Raw genomic sequence first — 23,926 nt, forward strand, 5'->3', positions numbered from 1 at the left:
GCTACTCTGAAACAGATGAGCGTTATCACTTATCTTCCCATCCTCTTTTAAAAAAACCAGTATCATGAGTTAGAACTCATGACATATTCAACTTTTAGCATATCAATTAATCTGAAATTTAAGTAGAGCAATTTAATTACAAAGGGAACAAACCAACACTAATCCATCACTCATTTAAATATTGTTTTCAACTGAAAAACACTAGTGGAATCATATTCAGCATAAGCAAAAACACAGGCTCTATCCCAAAGGGGTTACAAATTCAGTCAAAGAGACTATGCAATTCAATCTTAAATGAAGTCATAAAATATTGAGTTGTGTAGAGTCATGTTCCCCCTCCTAATTCATCCCTGTCTCTACTTTCACCAAAATTCTTTCAAACACTTCCTTAAAACCCACTAGTAATCTCAATCTCAAAAGCAAATTCCTACTCATTTAGTTTCTTGTCTCTCTAGTTTTTCACTCGGGATTTTCTCTTAGGAGATATCACAGATTCCCATTCCCTACTCCTTTCTTTCTAGTCTCATCCCCCTTCCTTTATTTCACTTCTGTACCTTCTTGGGCAGGAAGGATACATGTTTATCCAAGATAGTAGAATGTAAATTCCTTGAGGCAGAGATTATTTCATTTTGATCTTTGTAGGTCTAGTTCCTGGCACATAGTGGTGGTAGTAGTCTCTGGGTAACTGAGGAGGACGATTGTCTTTGTGTGTTTTTGTGCACAAAGACACTTGTGCATGAAGATTTAAGTGGAAAAGTCGATGCACAGAGACAGTCCCACTCTCTCGGCGTTGGAAGCCTGGATCCAGTGGCATGAAAAGTCATTACACCTGGAGACTTCCTCAGCTGCATTGGATGGCCGTGTTGTCTTTTGTGCTCCAACACACCCTAAGCACTACACAGTGCCTTGCTGCATCACCATTTATAGGTATTTTATAAATACGTGTTGGATTAAAAGTTAGCATTCAAGATTGTTTTGCAAATATTTCTTTTTTCCACATTTTCTTCTGGCACCTTCCTTATTTACTTCAGCTCCATGTCAGAGCAGGAGCCAAGATAGCGATGATCCTTTCAAGTATTTTCCCACTGATGGTCTTCATGTCTGATGGTCTTCATGTCCAGCCCTGGCATTTTTCTATATAGTTCACAGCCTTATAAGTCAATAGCTGTGGAAGAGTGATTATTGGAGTTGATCACAAGTTCAACTTCAGAAGATTAAGTAGGAGAAAAAGCAATAAAGGATTTTTTATCTCTTCTACAAAATGATTAATATTGAAAATATTTTATAAAATTGCACATATAAAATCTATGTCAGATTGCTTACTGTCTCAGGTAAGGGAAAGGGAGGGAGAATTTGAAACTCAAATTTTTTTTAAATGAATCTTAAAATTTGTTTTTAAATACAATTGAGGAAAAAAGAAATGAACTCTTCCCTACTCTCAGGGAATGGGCAGCCCATGAGGAGATTTAAGCAGAATTCAACAAGATTAAGAACAACATGCCCCACTAAAAGAAGGGGAAAGCAATCCAGTTCCCAAAGTTGTTGCTCTTTAATCTTCCTCTTTATTATGGGATGTCTTCAAAAAGAGTAAAAGACCAACAGTCTTCTATCACGGAGCACAGTGATACCAGAAATCAACACTACGAAAAGGCAACTCTTGGAAATTCCAGTCTTGGGTGGAAATCAGTTTCTGAATGAAATCCACACACTTGATTCAATCAAAATTAAGGACATACAGCTCAGCAGAGGGAATGATTTTGAGGAAATGACCAAAAATATGGCACCACTACAAAGTGACCAACTTTTCCCACTAAAAACTGTCAAAAGGGTGCATAGTCCAATTCAAGTCTCCACTACAGCTTGGCTCTGAGGAGTGAAGGGTTTCATTAATTTTCCAAAAATAACCTAGCTGGCTTTTAGAATAAAGGCTGTCCAACCAAAGAGGAGTTGCTGAGGGTACCAAGAGCTTCTTTATAGTGACATACTCCCCATCTCATTTCTCCTCTTCACATTACTTTGATCTTCTTTGGTCAATGGCTGGCCTACTAGGCAGTGTCTCTGTATATGCATGAACATATATTTGCATTTGCTGATAGGTGTGGGCATGTGTGTGAGTAGGAGAAATGGTTCTTCCTTTGTTTACAAAAGCCCATTTACCACTTAAAAAGGGAAACTGGCAGCTAGGTGGCTCAGTGGATAGAGGAGCCAGGCATGGAGAAAGGATGTCCTGGGTTCAAATATGGCCTCAGATATTTCCTAGTTGTGTGACATTGAGCAAATCACTTAATCACAACTGCCTAGACCTCAGGCTCTTCTGCCTTGGAACCCATACTTAGTATTGATTTCAAGATGGAAGGGAAGAATTTTGAAAAAAAGTGGGGGAAGCCAACATGGGGAGTCCAGACATTAACCATCCTGTTGTCGCAGGTAACACCACACACACAACAACACACAAGTTGAACAAGGATAATAGGCACAGGGTAGGATAGCCCTGGCCCCAGCACCCTAGAGTCACAGAGGGAGCTGGTTCTTAAGTTCAGGCCCTACCTTGTACATGAGACTTTTCTTGGAACCTTTGGAATGTGTGTGTCCCATCCTCTTCCTCCCCCAAATGCTTTCATTGGATCACAGATCAATAGAGAATCTCAGAAGTCATCTAATTCACTCCCTGAATCTTAAAGATGAGGAAACCAAGTACTGAGAAAGTTACAAAATTTGCCCAAGGCCACAAAAGTGTAATGGACATTAAAAGGGGAATTTGAACCAAGTCTTCAGACTCTTTCCACTGTAGCCTACTGTCTGTCCTCATATATGCTTCTCTATATACATGTTGTATTGGAACAAGCTAATGGAACATAAACTCCTTAGGGAAGTGCTATGGTCAATACTTATTCCCCCTTCCCTTCCAGAAGAAGAGACTGAATTTTTTTTCTCTATAACCACAGTCCATCCATTAAACAGTGCCTTGGATACAGAAGGCACTTAATAAATGGAATTGAATTAATTAGTTTATCTTCATTCACCCATCTCTACTACACCAAGAAGGGAAAATTATTACCAACACATATTTACCCACAGAACAATGGCATTACATTTTCTCAGGGTACATCACTATCTGGCAGGGCTAAGGATGAGTATTAGAACACATCATAGAAATGTAGAATTTGAAGGGCCCTCCAAAACTTCCTGGTCCCCATACCTACCTGAAGTAGGCATCCCCTCTAAAATATCCCCAGCAGTTGAAAGGGGAAGGGGTTGGGGGAACAGAAGAGACCAAGCATCTACTAAATGCCTATTATAGTCCAGGAACTATGTCTACTGCTTTATAAATATATCATTTGATTCTCATAAAAATCCAATGAGATGTGTTCTTATTATCCCTATTTAATGGCTGAGAAAACTGAAGCTGACAGCTCTCAAATGACTTGCCCAGGGTCACAAATCTAGTAAGTATCTAAGGTCGAATTTCAACTCAGGTCTTCCCAACTCCAGACCCAGCATTCCATCCACTTTGCCACCAAACTGTCTCCTAGGAGACTCCTAAATGGAGTCAACTCTCTTCTATCAGAAAGGTCAGTACTCCATTAACAAGTACAATGACTTTGAGGATATAAATGTGCAGACTAGGGAAAGCTAGAAAGGAATCCCTTTAGAATCCAGAACAGAGATGCTCCCCTGCCTGGCCTCCATCCCACTTGAAGCCACAAGCCCTTAGGAGTTTATAAATCAAAGCCATATGTGCCACACAGTCAGGACTCCACTGCACCTCCCAGCCTGCAGAAAGGGCTACTGCCTGGACTAGCCCATGTCTGCAAAAATCAGACTCAAAAGCAAGTTATTTTAACTTCCAAATTTCCCTTGAACTTAATGTTAAAGAAGTTCCTACAGAAATCATATACACATACCTGCAGCTCTCCTCATAGAAATAAACACAGCTGCATTTACTAAATGGCAGTAACTAGGTTTTGAATAAGCAGAGCCGTGTTTATTTCACCACATGATGCTACATACATACAAAAGAATGAAAATAAATCTAGGATCAATGAACTGTTAAGTTGATTTATTTGAATATGTAGTTATTGAATCAATGTACTCTATATATGTTTGTTTAAATCTGTGAACATTTAGTGAACATCCAGTTTCTTAACATTGTTTTTATAGGTCCCTCTCCTCCTCCCAAACACAAAATCTTTAAAACAGTCATTACAGCCAAAATTACTACCAGGCAATTTAAAATTAAAGCACCTACCACAATTGTTCCTGTAGCTGAATATCAACACAGATACACAATGAAAGGAAGCAGAATGCAGTCTGTGGGCCAGGCTACTATTTGAATTTATTGTTTTATTGACCAAAATGTTTTTGATGCAAAGATTTCTGAAAATGATCTTAAAAAATAAATCTTTATTTGTCAAAACACATGACCTCCCAGGGTACAATTTCCCTCTCTAGGGCAGCATTATACAGAGTCATCAAGGTTTTCCTCTGGCCACCTTATACCCATTCTCTCTCTTTCTCAAACCTTACTTTCTTAAAATCAATTCTAAGTATCAATTTCAAGGCAAAAGGGTGGTAAGGGCTAGGCAATTGTTATTAAGTGACTTCCCCCAGATCACATAGCTAGGAAGTATCTGAGACAAGATTTGAACCCAGATGTCTTGACCCCAGGCACAGTACTCTATCCACTGTGCTCCCTAGCTGCCTCCACTCATTCTCAATCCATGAATAGAATACGGAAAAATTACTGGCTTCTTCCAATAGTCATCAAACACTTGAAAAATCCCACCCCAGCTTATCTGTCTCCATCCTTAGATTGCTACAATAGACATCACACCTTAAGAAAGTTACAAGTTGTAGTAGATCCTTATATCAGAAAACATATTTATTTGTTCTGCAAATATTTATTATGTGCCTGCTGTGTCTAAAGCACTATACTCAACCTGGAAATAAAAAGACAAAATGAAAATCAATCTCTGTCCTCAAGGAGCTTATATCCCCTCTTGGGAATTTTAGCCCTCACCTATCCTTTTTTTTCACTTTGGATCATTCAGCCACAGACTTTGTGGATTGTACTTCAGAGAAAAGAATAACTGTGATTCAAATCTGCCCCAGATGTTTACTAGCTTTGGCATCTAGGTGGCACAATGTCTAGGGCACTGGACTTCAAAATGTTTCTCATATCCTCACCAGTTGCATAACTCTGAGAAAATCATTTAACCTTTCTTCCTCAGTTTCCTAATCTACAAAGTATTAATTTTCCAGTCAAGTCCTACTCTTCATTATCCCATTCAGGGTCTTCTTGACAAGACACTGGTGTGGTTTGCCATTTCCTTCTCCATCTCATTTAACAGATGAGGAAACTGAGGCCAACATAGTCCTAGAATCACACAGTATCTGAAGCCAGATTTAAACAGAAGAAGAGGAGTGTTCTTGACACCAAGTCCAGCACACTCCATCAACTATACCATCTAACTGTCCTACCCCACTGGAAAGTAGGCATAAAAATTCCATCTACCTCTCAAGGTTGTTATGAGGATCAAAGGAAATAATATTTGTAAAGTATTGTGCAAAACCCTGTATAAATGCTAGCGGTTGTGCTCATTATAACCACTTGCATGACTTTAGAGAAGTCACTTAATGTCCCTACACCTCAATTTCTTCAGATGAAAAATAAGAGGGCAAAATGAGATAGCCTTTGGGATTCCCTCCAGCTCTGAAGCTCTGAACCTATGACCCCTCTCCTATGCCATCTTGTCCTCCTCTTGGTCCAGTACTAACTCTTTCAGGAGATTATAGTCAGTTTTCAATAAGCAATTTTCCATTTTAGTTTTACTCCTTCTACTCTTATAATGCTGGTGGGGTCTCCAATTTCAGGTCACTAAGAATGTTTGGTAGATACCAGCATCTAATTATCTCCAGAGGTTCCAGAGTAAGCCAATGAAACCTTCCTACATGCGGTGGGGCAGAGAATGCCTGTGGATCCTTTCCTCTTCTCTTTGGGCAGGGGCTGTGTTGCTCAGTCTGTAGGTCATAGAGATAACTGCATGAGATGCTGGGATCTATGCATCGTAGGCAAGGCTTCAATGTCACATCCGCTGTACCAGAATCCATCTGTGTTACTGTATACCAGAGGCTTTGAGCCTTCTTCATATCATAGACAACATGAATTATCTTAAACGTCTGTCATCCACAGACAGAAGTCTGTGTCTACAGGCATTTAGGAAGAGAACTATTTTATAAGGATGATTAACTATAAAAAAACCTAGCTACTCTAATTGAAACAATGATCAAGACAATTCCAAAGAACCCCTGTTTAAAAAAAAAAACCATTCTCCAGCTTCAGAGAAAGAATTGATAAACTGAGTGCAGACTGAAACATACTTTTCTACTTTATTTTTATTGTTTTATTTTCTTTTGTGCTTTCTTTTGCAACATAGCTAAAAAGAAAATATGTTTTGCATGACTTCACATGGACTTAATATAAAATTGCTTACATTCTCAAGATGGGGGAGAGGTGAGAAAGAGGAAGAGAATTTGGAGCTCAAAATTTTTTTAAATGATAGTTAAAATTTCTTTTACATGTATTAGAAAAAAAATGAAAAAAGAATATATATACATATGTATATCTTTTTACTGTATATCTATTTTAAAGTGTTATTATTTTTAAACCCTTACCTTCCATCTTGGAGTCACTACTGTGTATGGGTTTCAAAACAGAAGAACAGTAAGGGCTAGGCAATGGGGGTTAAGTGACTTGCCCAAGGTCACACAGCTGGGAAGTATCTGAGGCCAGATTTGAACCTAGGACCTCCTATTTCTAGGCCTGGCTCTCAATCCACTGAGCTACCCAGCTGCCCCCAAAAGTGTTATTTTTTAAAACACCCTTTACTCTATTTCCCTAAGAGCAGCACCCCAGGCAACATCCTACTCTGCCTACCCACCTTGCCTATCTCTCAGTCATGATTCTGGTTGTAAATTCCCTGGATATCTTTTTTCTGCAAGTCTGTTGCAACTTCTTGTGTTATTTGTCTGCTTGTCTCTGAGAAATATTCAAATGTTAGAAAATTAGCTATGTTCCAGAATAAAATGTGGGTTTGAATTCAGAAAAGAAAAAGAGATAAGGCCAAAAGAATACTCTTTTCCATCTCTTGCTTCCATGACTTTGCAAAGGATAGTCTCTATGATGATCTTCTCTGTCTCTGTCTCTCCCCCACCCCCATCCACCCATCTATCTGTCCATCCAAATAAACTCCAGTGGTTCCCTCTAGGATCAAATACAAATTGCTATATGTGATATTCAAAGCCCTTCATAACCTAGTCCCCTACTACCTTTCTGCTTTTTACACCCTACTCCTCACCACCCATTCACTCACATAAACTACCCATATATACTCACTCACTCAGTTTCCCTCTCTCTCTTTGATCCAATGGCACTGGCCTCATGGCTTTTACATGACAGAACTTTCTCTGACTATCTCTTATTCCTGAAAAACTCTCCCCTTTCACTCTGCCTTTGAACTTCCCTGTCTTCCTTTAAATCCCAATTGAAACCCCAATTTTTTTATTAATCCTTTCCTTATCCCTCTCTCATGCCTTCCTTCTAGTAATTATTTCCTATTTTTGAATTTATGTAGCTTGCTTGCAGATATTTGTCTGCTTGTTGTCTCCCCTCCCCTACTTCCTCCCCTTAGATTGTAAGCTTCTTGAAGGCAAAAACTCTTTTTTTTAATTTTTCATTGAAAATTTTATTTAATTAATTAAGAAAATTTTTTCATGGTTGCATGATTCATGTTCTTTCCCTCTCATCCCTCCCACCCCTCAGCCAACATAGAATTCCACTGGGTTTTACATATGTCATTGATCAAAACATATTTCCTCATTATTGATAATTGCACCAGGGTGATTGTTTAGAGTCTACATCCCCAATCATATCAAAGACCCTTTTTTTACTCTTTTTGTATCCCCACTGCTTAGCACAGTGCCTAGCAATTAGCAGCAGCTTAATAAATATTTACTGACATTGGATAAGTGAATGCTTTCTCTCCTCATCTCCTTCTTATACAATCCCTACCTTCTCATAAAACTCAGTGTGAGTTCCATCTTCAAGTTCCTTTATAATTCCCCCATGTATTAGTATTCTTCCTACTTTGTATTGGGCATACATCCCCCAGTTTCTAGAATGTCAACTCCTAAAGAGCAGGAGTGGTTGCACAGATTTAGAGCTGGAAGACTTGAAATCTCATGTGATTGAAACCCCTACATCTGTGTTGGCGAACCTATGGCACGTGTACCAGAGTATGCCAGATGAGGCTGCTCCCCTCCCCCTCTCCACACACACCTGAGGACATTTCTCACATCACCTGCACCTCTGCCCAGCAACCAAAGGCAGGGGTAGGGGGTGTCTCATATGCAATGTGAGGGTTGCAGTTTGGGCACCCTGCCTCTAAAAGGTGTGCTATCACTGCTCTACATGTTATAGATGAGAAAATGAAGACCCAGAAAGGTTACAGGATTTGCCCAAGGTCACATAGGTAGTAAGTGGCAGATCCATAATTGAAACCCGGATCCTCTGGTACCAAAAAGCTAGTACTGCTGGTTGTTATTTTCTTTGAAGCACCCAAGCACACAACATGTACTCCAAAAAATGCTTGTTAAATTGAATTGAGTTAAACTTCCCCTCAGGAAATATGCAACTCCCAAGAATATACAGAGACTGGATAGGCTGTAGGACTTACTGCTGCTGTGACCTTTATCCCCTCCCCCACCAGGCCCTCTAGGCTCCATGCCTGGGCCAAGCTTTCCTCTGTGAGCTCTTCTGGGAATATTCTCTCCCATCTGGCACAAGGACTCTCTAGTTCTGCCACACCAGCAACATAAGCCAACTCAGGCGATCCCACCGCAGTCTCTGAATTTTGACCCCTCCAAGCCACACCTACCCTTAAGACAAAGGAAACCAAAACCATTTCTTCTCCCTGCTGTTGTTTTTGGGGTGTATGTAACACAAGACTTTCTGGCTCCAAATTCTGCACTCTAGCAGAGGAGGAAAGAAACTTTAAAAAAACACACAAAGGCATCTACAACCTGGATGATGGTAGAGGGTACCTTGGGAATGGTATCTGGAAACATGGAATCTCTGCTAGGTATAAGATTCTAAGATAGAATTCTGTAGACATAAAGATTTTCTAAACTTATCATTAAAACCTCCACACTATATATTTTGGTGTTTTTTTAAACCCTTACTTTCTGTCTTGGAATCAATATTAATTAGTTCCAAGGCAGAAGAGCAGTAAGGATTAGGCAACTGGGGGTAAGTGACTTGCCCAGAGTCATACAGCTAGGAAGTATCTGAAGTCAAATTTGAACCCAGGACTTCTAGACTCCAAGTTTGGCTCTCTATCCACTAAGCCACCTACTTGACCCCACTGCATGGATTTTCAAAACCTAGCTAGGTTTTAAATAGTCATTAAACTCTCATTGAGCACCTACTAAGTGCCAGACAACACCCCACACCTAACATTTCTCTCTTTCACACAATCAGCACTCATATAGAGCAGAAAGTCTTTGTTTGATGACCCACTTCTGATTATCTAAAAGGTTGTCTAACCTTTTAGACAAGGTTGTCTAAAGGTTGTCACTTCTGATTATCTAAAAGGTTGCCCTGAGTGAAACCAAGTAGATATTCAGAGTATATAAAAGTTGAGGTCCAGAGAGGAAGAATTGTAGAGACTAATACATGAGCAATGGAGCTTACAGATGACCAAGAAAAAAAGACAAATCATTCAAAAAGTCAGCAGAGGAATTTTGAGATCCATTAATTCATCTTCTTTGTTGTCATTATTGTTCAGTCATATCTGAACCTCTGTGACTACATTTGGAGTTTTCTTGGCAAAGATACTGGAGTGGCTTGCTTCCTCTCTGGTGGGATATATGTTTATTCTATAAGTCTTTGCTCTTATTTTATTTCTTTTGTATTGGAGAGAGAACAATAATCAACCATTATTGAGGGAAGTTAAAGAGAGAGAAGTCACAGAGGGGGATCAGTGGAAGCCTCATTTTCTGGGGGCTGCCTTGAAGCCCCCATTTCCCAAACTGCAACTTTGTCAGTCAGTGAGGGTTTGATGGCTCTCAACAGCTTGCCATCTCCTTCTTTAGCTCATTTTACAGACAAGAAAAGTGAGGCAAAAAGCGTTAAGTGACTTGCCCAGGTTCATACAGCTAGTGCATGTCTGAGAGTGGAGTTGAACTGAAGTCTTCCTAAGTCCACGCCTGGTACTCTATTCACTGTGCCACCTACCTGCTCCAATCCAGCTTTTGTTTTCTTCTAAATCAAGTATTTATCAGATAACAGAGAGCTGGGAATAAAGATACTAGTAGAATTCCTCTGTAATATTTCATACCAAGAAGAGTGACACTAAAAACCAAAAGAAATAATGAGCAAGGAGGGTAGCTACTACGCTGCCCTCTACTAATGTCCTATTATTCTCTCTTCCTCTTCTTTCCCCTGGAGCCCTGAGAAATGTTAAAGTAAATCTGAAGGGAAGTAGCAAGGGGCTTCTTGGGGAGGGGGGTTAAGAAAAATTAAGTTCAAATCCAGTCTCAGATACTCAGCTATGTGACAAGAGGCAAGTCATATCTGCCTCAGTTTCCCTGCCTACAAAATGAGGATAATTTCACATACCTCCCAGGGGAGTTGTGAGGATGATGTGAGGTAAAGCACTTTTCAAACCTTAAGCATCATATAAATTCTATCATTATTTTCAAGAAGAAAAATAAACTATAGTATAAAAGAAAATCTGAGGTTGGTTATGAAATATCCTTCAGAAAGTAGGTTTCTAGCCTAAATGTTCTAGCTACTCATCTGCCATCTCTGAGCCTTTGCAAAGCCCATCATCCTCCATGCCCAGAATGCACTCCTTCTCTGTGGCCACTGCTTAGAATCCTTTCCTTCCTTCAAAGATCAGCTCAAGATCCATCTTCTTCAGGAGGTCTCTCCTGATCCCTCCAAGGATTAGTGCCTCTCTTCCTAAAATCAACTCCTATTCACTTTACATTATTTATACATGTATATACTGTTTCCTTAAAAAAAAAATGTTTGTTGAGGGGAAGGAATTGTTTCTTTCCCTTGAATTTGTATCTCTATCCCTGAGCACAGCTGATTGACTGAATCTATGGTCATTGCCCTTTCATCATTTAGGAAACTCAGAGCAGGGCAATGCTTTTGAAAGAGAAAGGCAAACTGAAACACCAGTCTGCTGATTTAAAACATTTTCTCGAAACAGAAGAAATTATCAGGTTTCACAATTACTTGATACAACAGAAGTGATACAGGAGATCATTAGGAGAAAGCCCATTTCCTTCAGCTGGCTTGTCTAGGGCATCTGGAAATCATTTGTTATTTCAATGATAATAGCCTTTCTTACCTAATGCCTCTTTCCTATAGGACTTGTATGATTTTGTCAGGCATATTGGTTCCTTTATTCTTTCACAGTGAATGGCCCAATGTGCAACATTTACCAACATATCTTAAAAGTTATCTGGACATTCATCCAGAAATGCCAGGAAACTGCTTGTAACTTAGTTTTACCTAAATTCAAAACCCACCATCAAAAACACAGAAAATATGATACTTTACTGTTTCTGAATAGGTTTTCTTCTTTTCCTCCCAGCATACATACACTCTCCTGGTGGAATCATGGTCTTTGTCCCTAGAACAGAAAAGCACAGATGAGCCAATCTCTTTGAGAAACATCAACAATTTCACAAACCAACCAAAAACAAGAAAATCATGGCTTGCCAGAAAGAGCTCTGGCTCTGGTGTCAGAGGAGCTGTAACCCTAGTACTGACTACCTGTGTGACCTAGGGAAGTCACAACCTCCCAGACCTCTGTTTCCTCATCTGAAAAGTTGAGAGTGGTTGGAGCAGATGATCTCTGAGGTGCCTTAGAGCTCTAGATCTTTGACCCTAGCCTTAGCCATCAAGGTTACTGTGTCAATTCTTCCGTTGTTGCTATTCAGCCATGTCTGGCTTCGTGACCCCATTTGGGATTTTCTTGGCAAAGACTCTAGAGTGGTTTGCCATTTCCTTCTCCAGATTGTTTTACAGATGAGGAACTGAGGCAGAGTTAAATTACTTGTCCAAGGTCCCAGCCAGGAAGTACCTAAAGCCAGATTTGATATAGGGAAGATTATTCTTCCCGATTTCAGGTCTGGAGTTCTATCCACTGTGCAACCTGGCTTCCTTTCACTTCTTCCCACAAAGCTTGAAATAAAAGACTTCCATTTTTAAAGAGCAGCCTCCCCACTCTCTACAACCTTGCCCTCCTCTGCCAATATTTCAAGGTGTTGTGAATAAGACTTTTTGCAAGGCATGACATGATGCACTGGTGTGTTATTATTCTCTCATTTTCCTCCCTGCCCTTGCTGGTGAGTTGGAAAGTCTTCTTGGTCATAGTAAGATGACCTCTGGGGTTTCTGAGAATGACATCTGCCTCGATGAATTCACCTCCACCTGCATTTAACTCCATAAGGAAATGTTCCAGGAAAAGTCAGCTGAGACACCCAGGCGCCCACTTGCTTTTTGTCTGGGACAATACAATATTAATAGAGACATGTTGCCATTTTTACATCTCTATAGTTACACCATTTCTATCACAATGGACACAACCTCAGCACTTCCTTTTAATAAGTGGAATTCATGTTCCCACACGAATCGTACAACCTTCGTTTCGAAGGGCTGCGCAGGCTTCCTCTCTCACACCTTGATAAACTTTCAAGTGAAATACTTGATTACTTTGCTCCTACAGCTGGTTCTGAAGCTTTTCTGATGCCAATAAACATCTTTAACATCAAATTAAAATATAAAATACACACACACAAAGATATATACCATCGCCAACAACAACCACCCCAACATTTTTATAGGCAAGGTAACTACTGTCAATGTACTGCATTCAAATGTGTCGCATGTAAGAAGAAAAGATTCAAGTGTCTTGAGTTAAATGTGGCGTGTTTTGTTTCAAGGCTGTGGTCTTCGTGGCTTCTCCGTCGGACGCCAGTCATCTTCCTCTTCCTTACGACTTCACGATCTTATGAGGGACCAGGAAACTTTTCTGATCAAAATTTGGCAATTTGTCTTTGGGATCAAAGTTTGATTTTATCTAACTGTAGTGGAGGTGGGGGAGGGTGAAGGAAGCTCAAGATAGAATACTCTCTGGGCCAAAAATGTCAGCATGTTTCAAATCAGTCATTATGCCAGTGGATAAACTATAACAATGAAGATATTTATTCTGAATTTTTAAACTTGATGTCATGGAGAGACACACATTTTTGTACCCATTTGGAAAAATATGCCTGCATCAAGAAGGGCATATTTATTTCTACATCTAGAAGTATTATCTAACCCAACACCAGTCCTCATAAAAATAAATCATGGGGGGGAGAAGGGGGTACCTAGGTGGCTCAGTGGATTGAGAGCCAGAAAGATGGGAGGTCCTGGGTTCAAATGTGACCTCAGACACTTTCTAGCTGTATGATTCTGGGCAAGTCTCTTAACCCCTATTATCTAAACTTACAGTTCTTCTGCCTTAGAACCGATACTTAGTATTGATTCTAAGCCACAAGTTAAGGGTTTACTTTTTTTGATGAAATAGTGAATCTCATTTCAATTCTGGAGAAATTATTCCCAATACAACTTAACTATTTTCAACTCTTTGCTCAGAAACATTGTTTCCACCACTACCTACAACACACATCCATCTTGATGAAGAGACAGAAAGCTTCTGCAGATGCCCTAAGGACAAACAGTAAGGAAATGCCCAAAAAGCCTGGAGAACTGACCATATATATTGGGTTGACACTGGAAATAAGCTCAGCAGCAAAAGCCTTGGCAACTTAATTGCAAATCAAAAGAAGTATTTATTAAGTGCACACAACAGTCAGGCAGCTAAAAGGCACAGCGAATAGAATACTGGACTGCAATCAAGAAGATCTGAGTTCAAATCCAACCTCAGACACTTACTAGCTATGTAACCCTAGACAAGTCACTTCACCTTTTTTGCCTTAGTTTTCTTATCTGTCAAATGAACTGGAGAAGGAAATGGCAAATTACTCTAGGATCTTTGCCAAGAAAATCTCCAATGGAATCACAAAAAGTTGGACACAACTGGACAGCAACTATAAATGTATCAGTCACAGTGGGGAGCTTGAGGATTATAATGAAAAGGCAAAACCTGTTCTAGCCCTCAAGAAGCTCACAATCTAATGGGGGAGTCAATACCCAAACAATCACATACAAGAATTATAAAAGATAAATGGCAGGGCTCTTCATTTTTAAACAGAAAGCAGGCAGAACTCTAGTTCACCTTAACTTTTTTCCACTCATGAAAAAGTCAGCCAGCACAGTCAACTGAGTAGAAGAACAACTCCCAATCAACTCCACAGGATTCATTTAGGATGCTGAATCTTGGGGCAGCTGGATGACTTAGTAGATAGCATGCCAGTTCGAGAATCTGGACATCCTGGGTTCAAATCTGATCTCAGACACTTCCTAACTGTGTGACTGTGGGCAAGTCACTTAACCCCGATTGCCTAGCCCTTGTCACTCTTCTGCCTTGGAACAAATATTTGGATCTATTCTAAGACAGAAGGTAAAGGAGGGTTTTTTTTTGGTTTGTTTGTTTGTTTTTTAAGGATGCTGATTCTCAAGAAGATTTAAAAGAGATGATTAAACCTACTATTTCTTAGAAAGTTTGCAAGCAATATAAAATTGATGGTGGGTGAAATTTGCATACTTTAAAACATTTTTACTGGATTTGCATCAATTAAAAAAATCATCCAGCTAACTTCAAGGATAATATTCTCAGCTGTTTTGAGTCTGATCATCATAAACTCAAGGTGCATAGATTCTAGTGAGTAGAGGCTGACACTACCTAAAAAAGACACCTGGATCCAAACACTTTACCTCCCTATGTTCCAGAATGAGACTTTATGCAGCCCAGGAAATGTGTAAATAGCACAGTCCCATTGCATGAGATTCTGCCTAGCCCAGGAGTTCTTAAGTTCTTTTGTGTCCAGGACCCCTTTGGTAGTCTGACAAAACCAAGGGATTCCTTCACAGAATGAGGCTTTTATTTTTTTTATTTTTAAACCCTTATCTTCCATCTTAAAATTAATATTGTGTTCTAAGGCAGAAAAACAGTAAGGGCTAGGCAATGAGGGGTTAAATGATTTGCCCAGTGTCACACAGCTAGGAAGTGTCTGAGGTCAATTTTGAACCCAGGACATCCAGTCTCTATCTACTGAGTTACAGAATGATGTTTTTAGCATAAAAAAAATTACATGGGATTGCAAAGGAAACCAATTCCTCTAAAATACAGTTGCCAAGATATTAAGAGAAAAAAGTTCACAGGCTCCAGGTTAAAAACACCAGCTCTAAGACTATAAGTAGCAGAGTAGGTAACAGGTGCTGAGCCCACCCTGGTGAAATCCCATCTCTGGCCAAAAATAAAAACAAAAACTAACCTGCTTGGCTTCCCAGAATGTCTCCCTCTCCTCAGTCCCAGGCCATCTCCACCCAACACCTAAACCTTCAGAGGCATTCCTCTCAGTTGGCATGAGCCCCAATCTCAGGCTTTGTATGCCACGGGCCTTATTATCACCAGATTTGAAACAGCTGAGAATATCACATGACATTGGCTAGACAGTTTTTTTAAATTGATGGAAACCCAATGGAAACTTCTCAAATACTCAAGCTTAATTCTCTAGCAATTCAATATCACATGAAAACTTTCAAAAGAAATATTAGGCTAAATCATCCTCTTTGAATTACTGAGAGCTTGCAACTCACCTTCCTGGGTGCAAAATGAAAGTGTATGTATCCATGCATACGTGTATATGTGCATGTGTATGTCCACATATTCATGTTTTTACATGTATTCATATGTATGCAGGGGCAGCTAAGTGGTCCAGGGATAGAGTGCCAGGCCTGAAGTCAGGAAGATTGATCTTCAAGAGTTCCAATCTGGCCTTAGTCACTTACTAAACTGTGACCCTGGAAAGATATTTAATCCAGTTTGCCTCAATTTCCTTATCTGTAAAATAAGCTGGAGAAGGAAGTGGCAAACCACTCCAATATCTTTGCCAAGAAGCCCTCAAAGGGGTCACAAAGAGTTGGACGTGACTGAAAAATGACTAAATAATAACAAATATATATGTGTGTGTGTGTGTGTGTGTGTGTGTGTGTTTATATATTGTGCATATACACACATGGGCAGCTAAGTGGTACAGTGGATAAAGTGCTAAGCCTGGAGTCAAGAAAATCATCTTCATGAGTTCAAATCTGGTCTCAGTCACTTACTAAACTACAAGACCATGGACAGTCACTTAACCCTGTTTGCCTCAGTTTCCTCATCTGTCAAATGAGTTGGAGAAGGAATGGCAAAAATCACTCTTGTATTCTTGCCAAGAAAACCCCAATGGAGTCATGAAATGTCAGACATGATTGAACAAGAGCGAAGCAAAAATATATACACATATACAGTTTTCCTACTAAAACTCTTGAGATATCCTGTAAATATATACATTTATGTATGTGTATATATATATGTATATACGCATATGTGTGTGGTGGGTGTGTGCAATGCCTTTCAGTTCAAGTTGGGAACAGATATTAATAATACTATTTGTAATTATATTTTCAAGTGCCACTAACAAGTCAGGTCTAAAGAACAGTCTCAACAATGGTGTAGAGTACAAAAAAGAGAAGATATTCTTTGAGTATTTTTTCCTAAAAATTTTAAAATAAAGCCTGGCATTCTTGTTATTATTGTTCTTTGGCCAGAGGAAACAGTGACTCTGACTCCTAAAAGAAGGCATCAGAAAAGGAATATGTTAATAAGGGCCTGGTGGAAATATCATCCAGAAGACCCCACTTTAATTGACTCTATGACAGGGATGACCCAGGACAGTGAACTTGGAAGTAATTCATACAACCAAAGCAGTACAGGGCTTACGCCTCTTCTATTTCCTCAAGTCCCTACCCCACATTCACCCTACCCCATGCTCTTTATACGCACCATAAAAGAAAACAAACTGCGGGATCTCTTCTAAAACCAAAACCAATCTTTTTTTGTTCCCAAATCTATAATGTTTCCTAATTACAAAATTTGAATATAATTTCTGCAGGGCTTAATGTTTTCCTTTCCTACAGTATTTAGGTATAAAGTCTATTACTACCAATAGGAGGGGCTGCTAGGCAGCTTAGTAGATAGAGTGCCAGGTCTAGAGAATGGAAGTCCTGGGTTCAAATGTGACCTCAGAGGTGTCCTTGCTATGTGACCCTGGGCAAGTCACTTAACTCCAATTGCCTAGCTCTTACTGCTCTTCTGCCTTGAAACCAATATTTACTATTAATTCTAAGCTATAAGGTAGGAGTTTAAAAAATTATTTTAGTAAAAGCAATAAGAAATTATATGCTTCCCTGTGCTCCCAAAAAATGTTAACACTAAGCATCTTAAAAAGTAGAAGACCCCTTGGGACTGGAATACAAGAAGCTGTGCAGAAGATTCTTCTCTTTGGATTTATCTGACCCTAAAATGCTTTAAGCTATATCTCTAAAACATCAATACCATTTTCTAAAAACAGACACTCTTTTCTGACATACTTTTCTGGCAAGTGCAAGTCTTTATGCAGAAGGAAGAATATTATCTTTCTCCATAGGGCAACTGTTTTCAGAGTGACTCTCACTGATCACACATTCATGAGGTTGTCTTGAAGGCAAAATGAATTAATGTACATGAGGTGCTTTGAAAATTTTAACTATTAAAGGGTTTGCTATTGTTATTATTATCATAATCAGAATGCTGCATTGGCGGTCTGTTTCAAGAACTCTGCAGAAAAATGGGAAAGCAGTTGCTTTCCCTGTGTTGGCTGTATTGGCTTTGAGAGTTTCTCCCTCAGTTACCTGGGAAGGCTAGATGACCAAAGAGAATTGGGGGGAAGACGGGGCTGAGTATACTTCTGCCTCCTCCCATATTCTTGGGAAATACTCTCCCAGGAAAAGAGGAGAACATTAAGTAGACTATTACATGTGCTACAATCCTCTGGGTGCCCAATTTTTCCTTCCCTATCCAGAAAGGAATAATGTCCATCTTTCCAGCCATGATATTAAATCACATTTTGCACAGTAATGGTGTTTAATGCTTATTTTACTATTAAGGAAACTATAGCACCAAGATTTTGAACTATATTATCCAAGGTCAGAGAATCATAATAGATCTGGAACTAGGAAGGACAGTAGAGGCAGACAATTCAAGCTACTGATTTTATGAGGGTTTTTTTTTTTTAACCCTTACCTTCCATCTTGGCCTGGCTCTCAATCCACTGAGGTACCCAGCTGCCCCAAGATTTTATAAGTTTTTAAACAAATTTTTATTTTACAAACAAGGAAATCAGGTTGAAATGATTTATGCAAAGCAACACAAGGAGAAAGTAATAAAGGTGGCACTGGAACCCAGGTCCTCTGACTGAAGACTTTGTATTCTTTCTACTGTACTACAATCATATGGCTAGCTAAGTGTTAGCTGATATTCAAACCCAGATCTCCTGAGCACAAAGAGGTTTTGCCATTATTATACACATCTCACAGGGTCTTCATATGTAAAGAAGAAGGTAAAATCTACCATGGGACCTATTTTGTATTTAATCTTGCTACCACCACTTCCTTCCAATCTCCCTAACATTACTAATAATGATATCATCCTAATATTCACTGTCCTAACTTGTAAATGTTAATTATTATAATAACTCACAATTACATGGCATATCCTTTCCTCACAAAAAAACCCCAAAACTCTGTGGATCATGTGTTCCAAGTATTGTTGATATCATTTTACAAAGAAGAATCAGAGATTAAGTAGTTAACCTGTCGTCAGATACTGTTGCGGAGTAAATTTCTGATAATAGAATGTTAAGTACTTTGTCAAAAGATTATGGAGTTAGAAGTTCATAGAATCCTTGGGGATTATTTAATCCAACCCCTCCATTTTAAACATGAGGAAACTGAGGTCCACAGAGGCTAAGCGATTTACTAATGATCACAGTGGTGGTAGTTAGCAGAGCTAAGTATTTGAACCTGGATCCTGTATCTTCAAATCCACAAGAAGAACAATTGTGTGGAGTAAGGAATGGATTCTACATCACTGGGGCTTGTGGGTTCTCTGATCTCATTTTCTTCTGACACCACCTGAAGTCATATCCCTACTATTCCATGGAAAAAAAAAAATAAAGGCGGTATAGAGAGGCACTCACCCCAAGGCCCCTCCCTCTTGTAACAAACGATAGTTGTCCAGGGAGACTCTCCTAGGAAATTATCATTGGGATGCCCTCTTCTCCAGCTTCAGGATGAGGTTACAATAAATATGAGTGGTATTTATATATGATGAAAAAGAATTTCAGCCCCATCTTACTCATACCTCTGCCCTGTGTGTTATCATATACCAGGAGTTTACTGTACTTTTTCAGTTGTGTATCTACAATGAAGTAACCCAAATCTACAATTTTGAATAAATATATTGAAACATATTTTTAAAGACTTGAAAATAATTATGTTTTCAAAAGCTGTTTAGAATTTGAACATAACTAATTTTTGAAAGATATATGCATTTTAAGTATAATTCAACTTTAAAACCTCACTTTGTGAGGTTTATTAGACCCAAATGTTCTTTCTTTAAGTCTTCAATACTGGGATAGATAGGTATTTGTTAGAGCCTGGGGTATTGCTAGGGTGTAAAGATGGTGCCAGAATGAACACAAAAACACCCTGGCATTGAAAAATGACATTTTTTTTTGGTAAGCTGGCCTACTTTTTGATAGGGCTGGTCGAAGATGGTTTACTAATATCCTTATATTAAAGGCTGATCTGGACAAGAAATGGCGAAGTAAGCACTCTTAATGAGCATAAAGGAAATAATTCATTCCTGCGTCACTTGGGGTTTTAGGCTAATATCCCGAGACCCACCCTGTCCTGTAAATTCTCAGGGTATCTGAAACTTCCAATAACTTCAAGAAGAAAACATCAGAAAAAAATTAGGTTTTTAAATTTTTTGTATCTTTCTTTTCCAACAAATTAGAAGGAATTGGATGAATTTACGCAGCTAAGATTTGGACTTCCTGAAGTGGAAATTTTGAATAACTTTTCACTTGAATTTGTTCATGTTCTGCTTTTCCACTAGAGTCATCCAGGTCATGCAACCAATGGCAAAGTGAGAAAAAAGATAATGCTAACACTCTTAGAGGTGTTTGACACCTTTTCTCAACTCTAATGATTACAGAAAAAAAGTCTTTAGGAGCAGGTGGGATGGCAAGGAACCCTAATCTGTGATGACTTTTTTCTACTCCTTGGGTACCAACTGCAGACTCTCACACACCTAACTCTAAGTTCAAACGGTTTCCCGAATTTACTCAGGTTGAGATAATAAAAGAAATACTTCCTCCATTTCCATTCCCCCAAGATTCCACTTTACAGTTCATTTCAGCCTGGAGTGGAAAGGACATTGGATTTGGAATAATGGAAGTACAAGAATATACAGATGGGAAGGGCCTTGGAGATCATCTCCAAGAGTTTTTAACCTGGGGTCCATGATCTTGTTTTTAAAATATATTTTGATAACTATTTGTCAATATAATTTGTTTCCTTTATAGTTCTACATATTTCATCTTAGGGATTTAAAAATATTATTCCGAGAAAGAGGTACATAGGCTTCCCCAGACTGCCAACGGAGTCTGAGACAAAAAAAAAAGGCAAAGAACTTCCGACCTAGGAGTTCTTTATTCTGCAGTTACAACTGAGGAAACTGAGACGCAGAGAGAGCGTCCTAACTACTTTCGACAAATCCTGCTTCTTTCTCATCCTCGGTTTCCTTATTTATGACAGGAAGGGGCCAGACTTGAAGTTCTCTAAGGTCCCCTCCAGGTCTAGAGTCTCTAGGTGAAGAATAGTAAGAGGCTTACCAAAAGCTTTCTTTTTTTTTTTTTCCTTTCATCAAACCTGTGCAGCATCCGAGGTAGCGGAGAAGAGCATTTATGATAGGAGAGAAAAGCCCAGGCTCCTCGTAACTCAGGATTGAACTTTGCGCACCCTTTCTCCCTCTGAGCGAAGAGGAAAGGAGGGAAGCAGGAGGCTCCTTCAGCCTCAGTACGAGGGGGATAGTGAGGTACTTACCCAGTGATCGCTATCCCAGTACTGGAGGAGAGCACAGGTTTTCCCCCGCGAGGAATCAAGCAGTGCCGGGAGCTGGGCAACTTGCGCGGGGAGCGGAACGAAGGGCGCCCGGCCCAGTGGAGAGATCTCCCTGCGCGCCAGCCGAAGGCAGAGACCCCGCTTGCATCTCCCGGGTATCCAGGTCGCGGCGGCGGCAGCGGCGGCGGCTGCTGCAAGCCGGATAATGACAACCTCCCCGCGAGCTCCACACACGATCCTCCCTGGCTTCCTTCCCTCTTTCCCTCGCTCCCCCGCGCGATTCTACCCGAGCCGTGGGCAGCAGAGGGCGCGAGAGGGAGAGGCCGGGACTAGCTCCCGCCCCACGCCTGGCGCCCGGCCCCCAACCCCGCCTCCGCCCCCTCCAGCCACATGCCTCCCGGCCGACGCCCCAATTGCCTTCGCTGGGGAGCCCCCAGGGCCCCTACGCCACCTGCCTCGCTCGCGTGGCGCGTGCCAAAACTGTAGCGCGAGGTTTTGATTCTCGTCGCACCCTAGAAACATCTCTCTACCCCCTCTCTAGCACCTCGACACGCAGCTTCATCCCGATGTGCCTCAACTTCCTCTCCTCATCAGCCGGCCAGCAATAGCTATTAAATTATTACTTGTATGTAGTGTTAATAAATATTAAATGATATTTGATTTTCAAAGTAGTTCGTTATGTACTTGGAAAGTGCCTGCCTTCTTGCTGCTTACAGTCTAATGGGGTATAAGATTGGAAAGAAGTCCAGACGAAAACCAATGAAGGTAAAATTGCTCACTTTCTAACACCTGCCAGATGAAATAGGACCTCAGGGTCCTTAAGCCCATTCCTTACTGTACTCCAATCATCAAAATGTGCTTTGAAATCTTTAGCAGCTCCAAGGTAAAAATAATTGCAGAAAAGTTTAAAGTACCATCCATTTTCTTAGAAGGAAGAATGCTATCCATATATCAAGAAAGAACAGCTGGAGAAGAAATGCAGAAGAAAACATATGATTTATCACTCGTTTATATGGGTATATGATTTGGGGTTGGGATCTTTAAAATTATTCTAATACAAAAATGAATAATATGGAAATTGGTTATACATGTATAACCCAGTGGAATTGCTTGTCACCTGGGGGATGGGGGAAAGAAAAGGGGAGGGAGAGCACACAAATCATGTAATGAAAGAAAAATATTCTTAAAAAAATAAAATAGAAATTATATTAAGAATAAAACTGTGCATTTTAACAGCAATCAATACCCTGAAATGGATGAAACTCTAGTCATTGGAGTTTCAGATAGCCTTTGGGTAGAAAGGTGGAGGAAGTGGACCTGAGACCTTCCCACTCATCACTCAACCTTAAAGGGGCACTTATCTTGTCTAGTGCAACCTTTCTCCAGGTTCAGAAATCCTCTTTGCAACATCCAGCTTCTGCACAATTGAAGTAAGGCAATCTTGAATTGGGTAGGACAGATTCAAGGGAAACCGATACCACAAATAATAGAAACATTTCAAACACAGAAACACTCACTCACACACACACACACACACACACACACACACACACACACCACAACCACCAACATCCTGTTATCTTGTCTCACATACCTTGTCTATCTCGAGTCTCCCTTCTCAGATTATTAACTTGTTCACCAACTTTTTATCTGCCTTGTTTTCCCTCAACTAATTACTCTTTTGTTTTCCCTCTCTTTGTTGATACACATATAACGTTTTCTCCTTTTCTGTAAGTAGAATCCTTCCTATGTTTTGCTTTATCCTGTTTCCCTTCTCATTTGTTATTGACCAATCCATGTATGCTGGTTTCTGTCTGAAGCTGCTTTTCAGTATGTCCATGAGTTTTGCATGTGCTCATGTGTATGGATAGAAGCCTCTCTCTGGGGATCTCTAGGACAGATCACCAGGGCTAGAGTAAGGAAGATGTGAGTTCAAATTAAGCCTCACACGCTTAATGTGTAAACCTGGGCAAATCACTTGACCTCTGTTTGATGGTTTCCTAACCTGGAAAATGGAGATAATAATAGCAACTCCCTTCCAAGACTGTCCTGAAGATCAAATGAGATAATCATTGTAAAGTGCTTGGTACATAGTAAGTACTATATAAATGTTGTTGTTGTTGTTGTTGTTATTACATCTACATGAAAAAAGGTTTAGGAGAGAAGAGCCTAATTTCCCCCTTAACCATTTTAAAAGATGAAAGCTGTCAAACTCAGATTTTTAGAATACATATATTTATGAAGGTCCATGACCTACAGAGACCATCTTATCTAAACTGTCTAGCTCTTTCTCAATGTCTCACACAGGACTCTGCACATAGCAGGGTCTTAAGAAAGAGGATCTTAGAATTTAGAACCAAAAGAGTGTTTAGAGATCAACTATCCAACCTCCTCATTTTATAGATGGGGAAACTGAAACAGAAAAGATAAGTAACTGTGGACAATCACACAACTAGCAAGCAACAGAGTCAAGTTTACAACCCAGGTCCCCTAATTCTTCAATCAATGTTCTTTCATGCAAATTTCATGCAAATATTTAAAGAAGGAATGAATAGATGAATGAATGAATAAAAAATGAAATGTGCCCAAAGATGAATACCCAGTATGAAGTGTAAAAATATAAGAATAAAGTTAATGATAAGAATAGCTTGTGTTTCTCTACTGCTTTATCTTTAAAAAGCACTTCACATG

The 23,926-nt window shown here is 39.7% G+C and overlaps 1 protein-coding gene across 2 annotated transcripts in view; it reads right to left on the reverse strand.

Annotated features, from left to right (window-relative positions):
* AHRR (aryl hydrocarbon receptor repressor) overlaps positions 1-21,507 on the reverse strand; it is a 284,514-nt gene extending 263,007 nt beyond the window's left edge. The window contains exons 1-2 of one of the 2 annotated variants that reach the window (XM_056824349.1): positions 21,218-21,507; positions 11,633-11,705 (exon numbers count right to left, since the gene is read on the reverse strand). In XM_056824349.1, coding sequence (XP_056680327.1) covers positions 11,633-11,694 — 62 coding nt within the window. In that variant the 5' untranslated portion in view covers positions 11,695-11,705; positions 21,218-21,507. Of the gene's footprint in view, positions 1-11,632; positions 11,706-15,519; positions 16,990-21,217 lie in introns of those variants that run through there. The other variant, XM_056824350.1, reaches the window with a different exon arrangement.
* Between the last annotated feature and the right edge of the window lie 2,419 nt (positions 21,508-23,926).

This window comes from Monodelphis domestica, chromosome 3, assembly GCF_027887165.1.
Source record: "Monodelphis domestica isolate mMonDom1 chromosome 3, mMonDom1.pri, whole genome shotgun sequence".
Lineage (NCBI taxonomy): Eukaryota > Metazoa > Chordata > Mammalia > Didelphimorphia > Didelphidae > Monodelphis > Monodelphis domestica.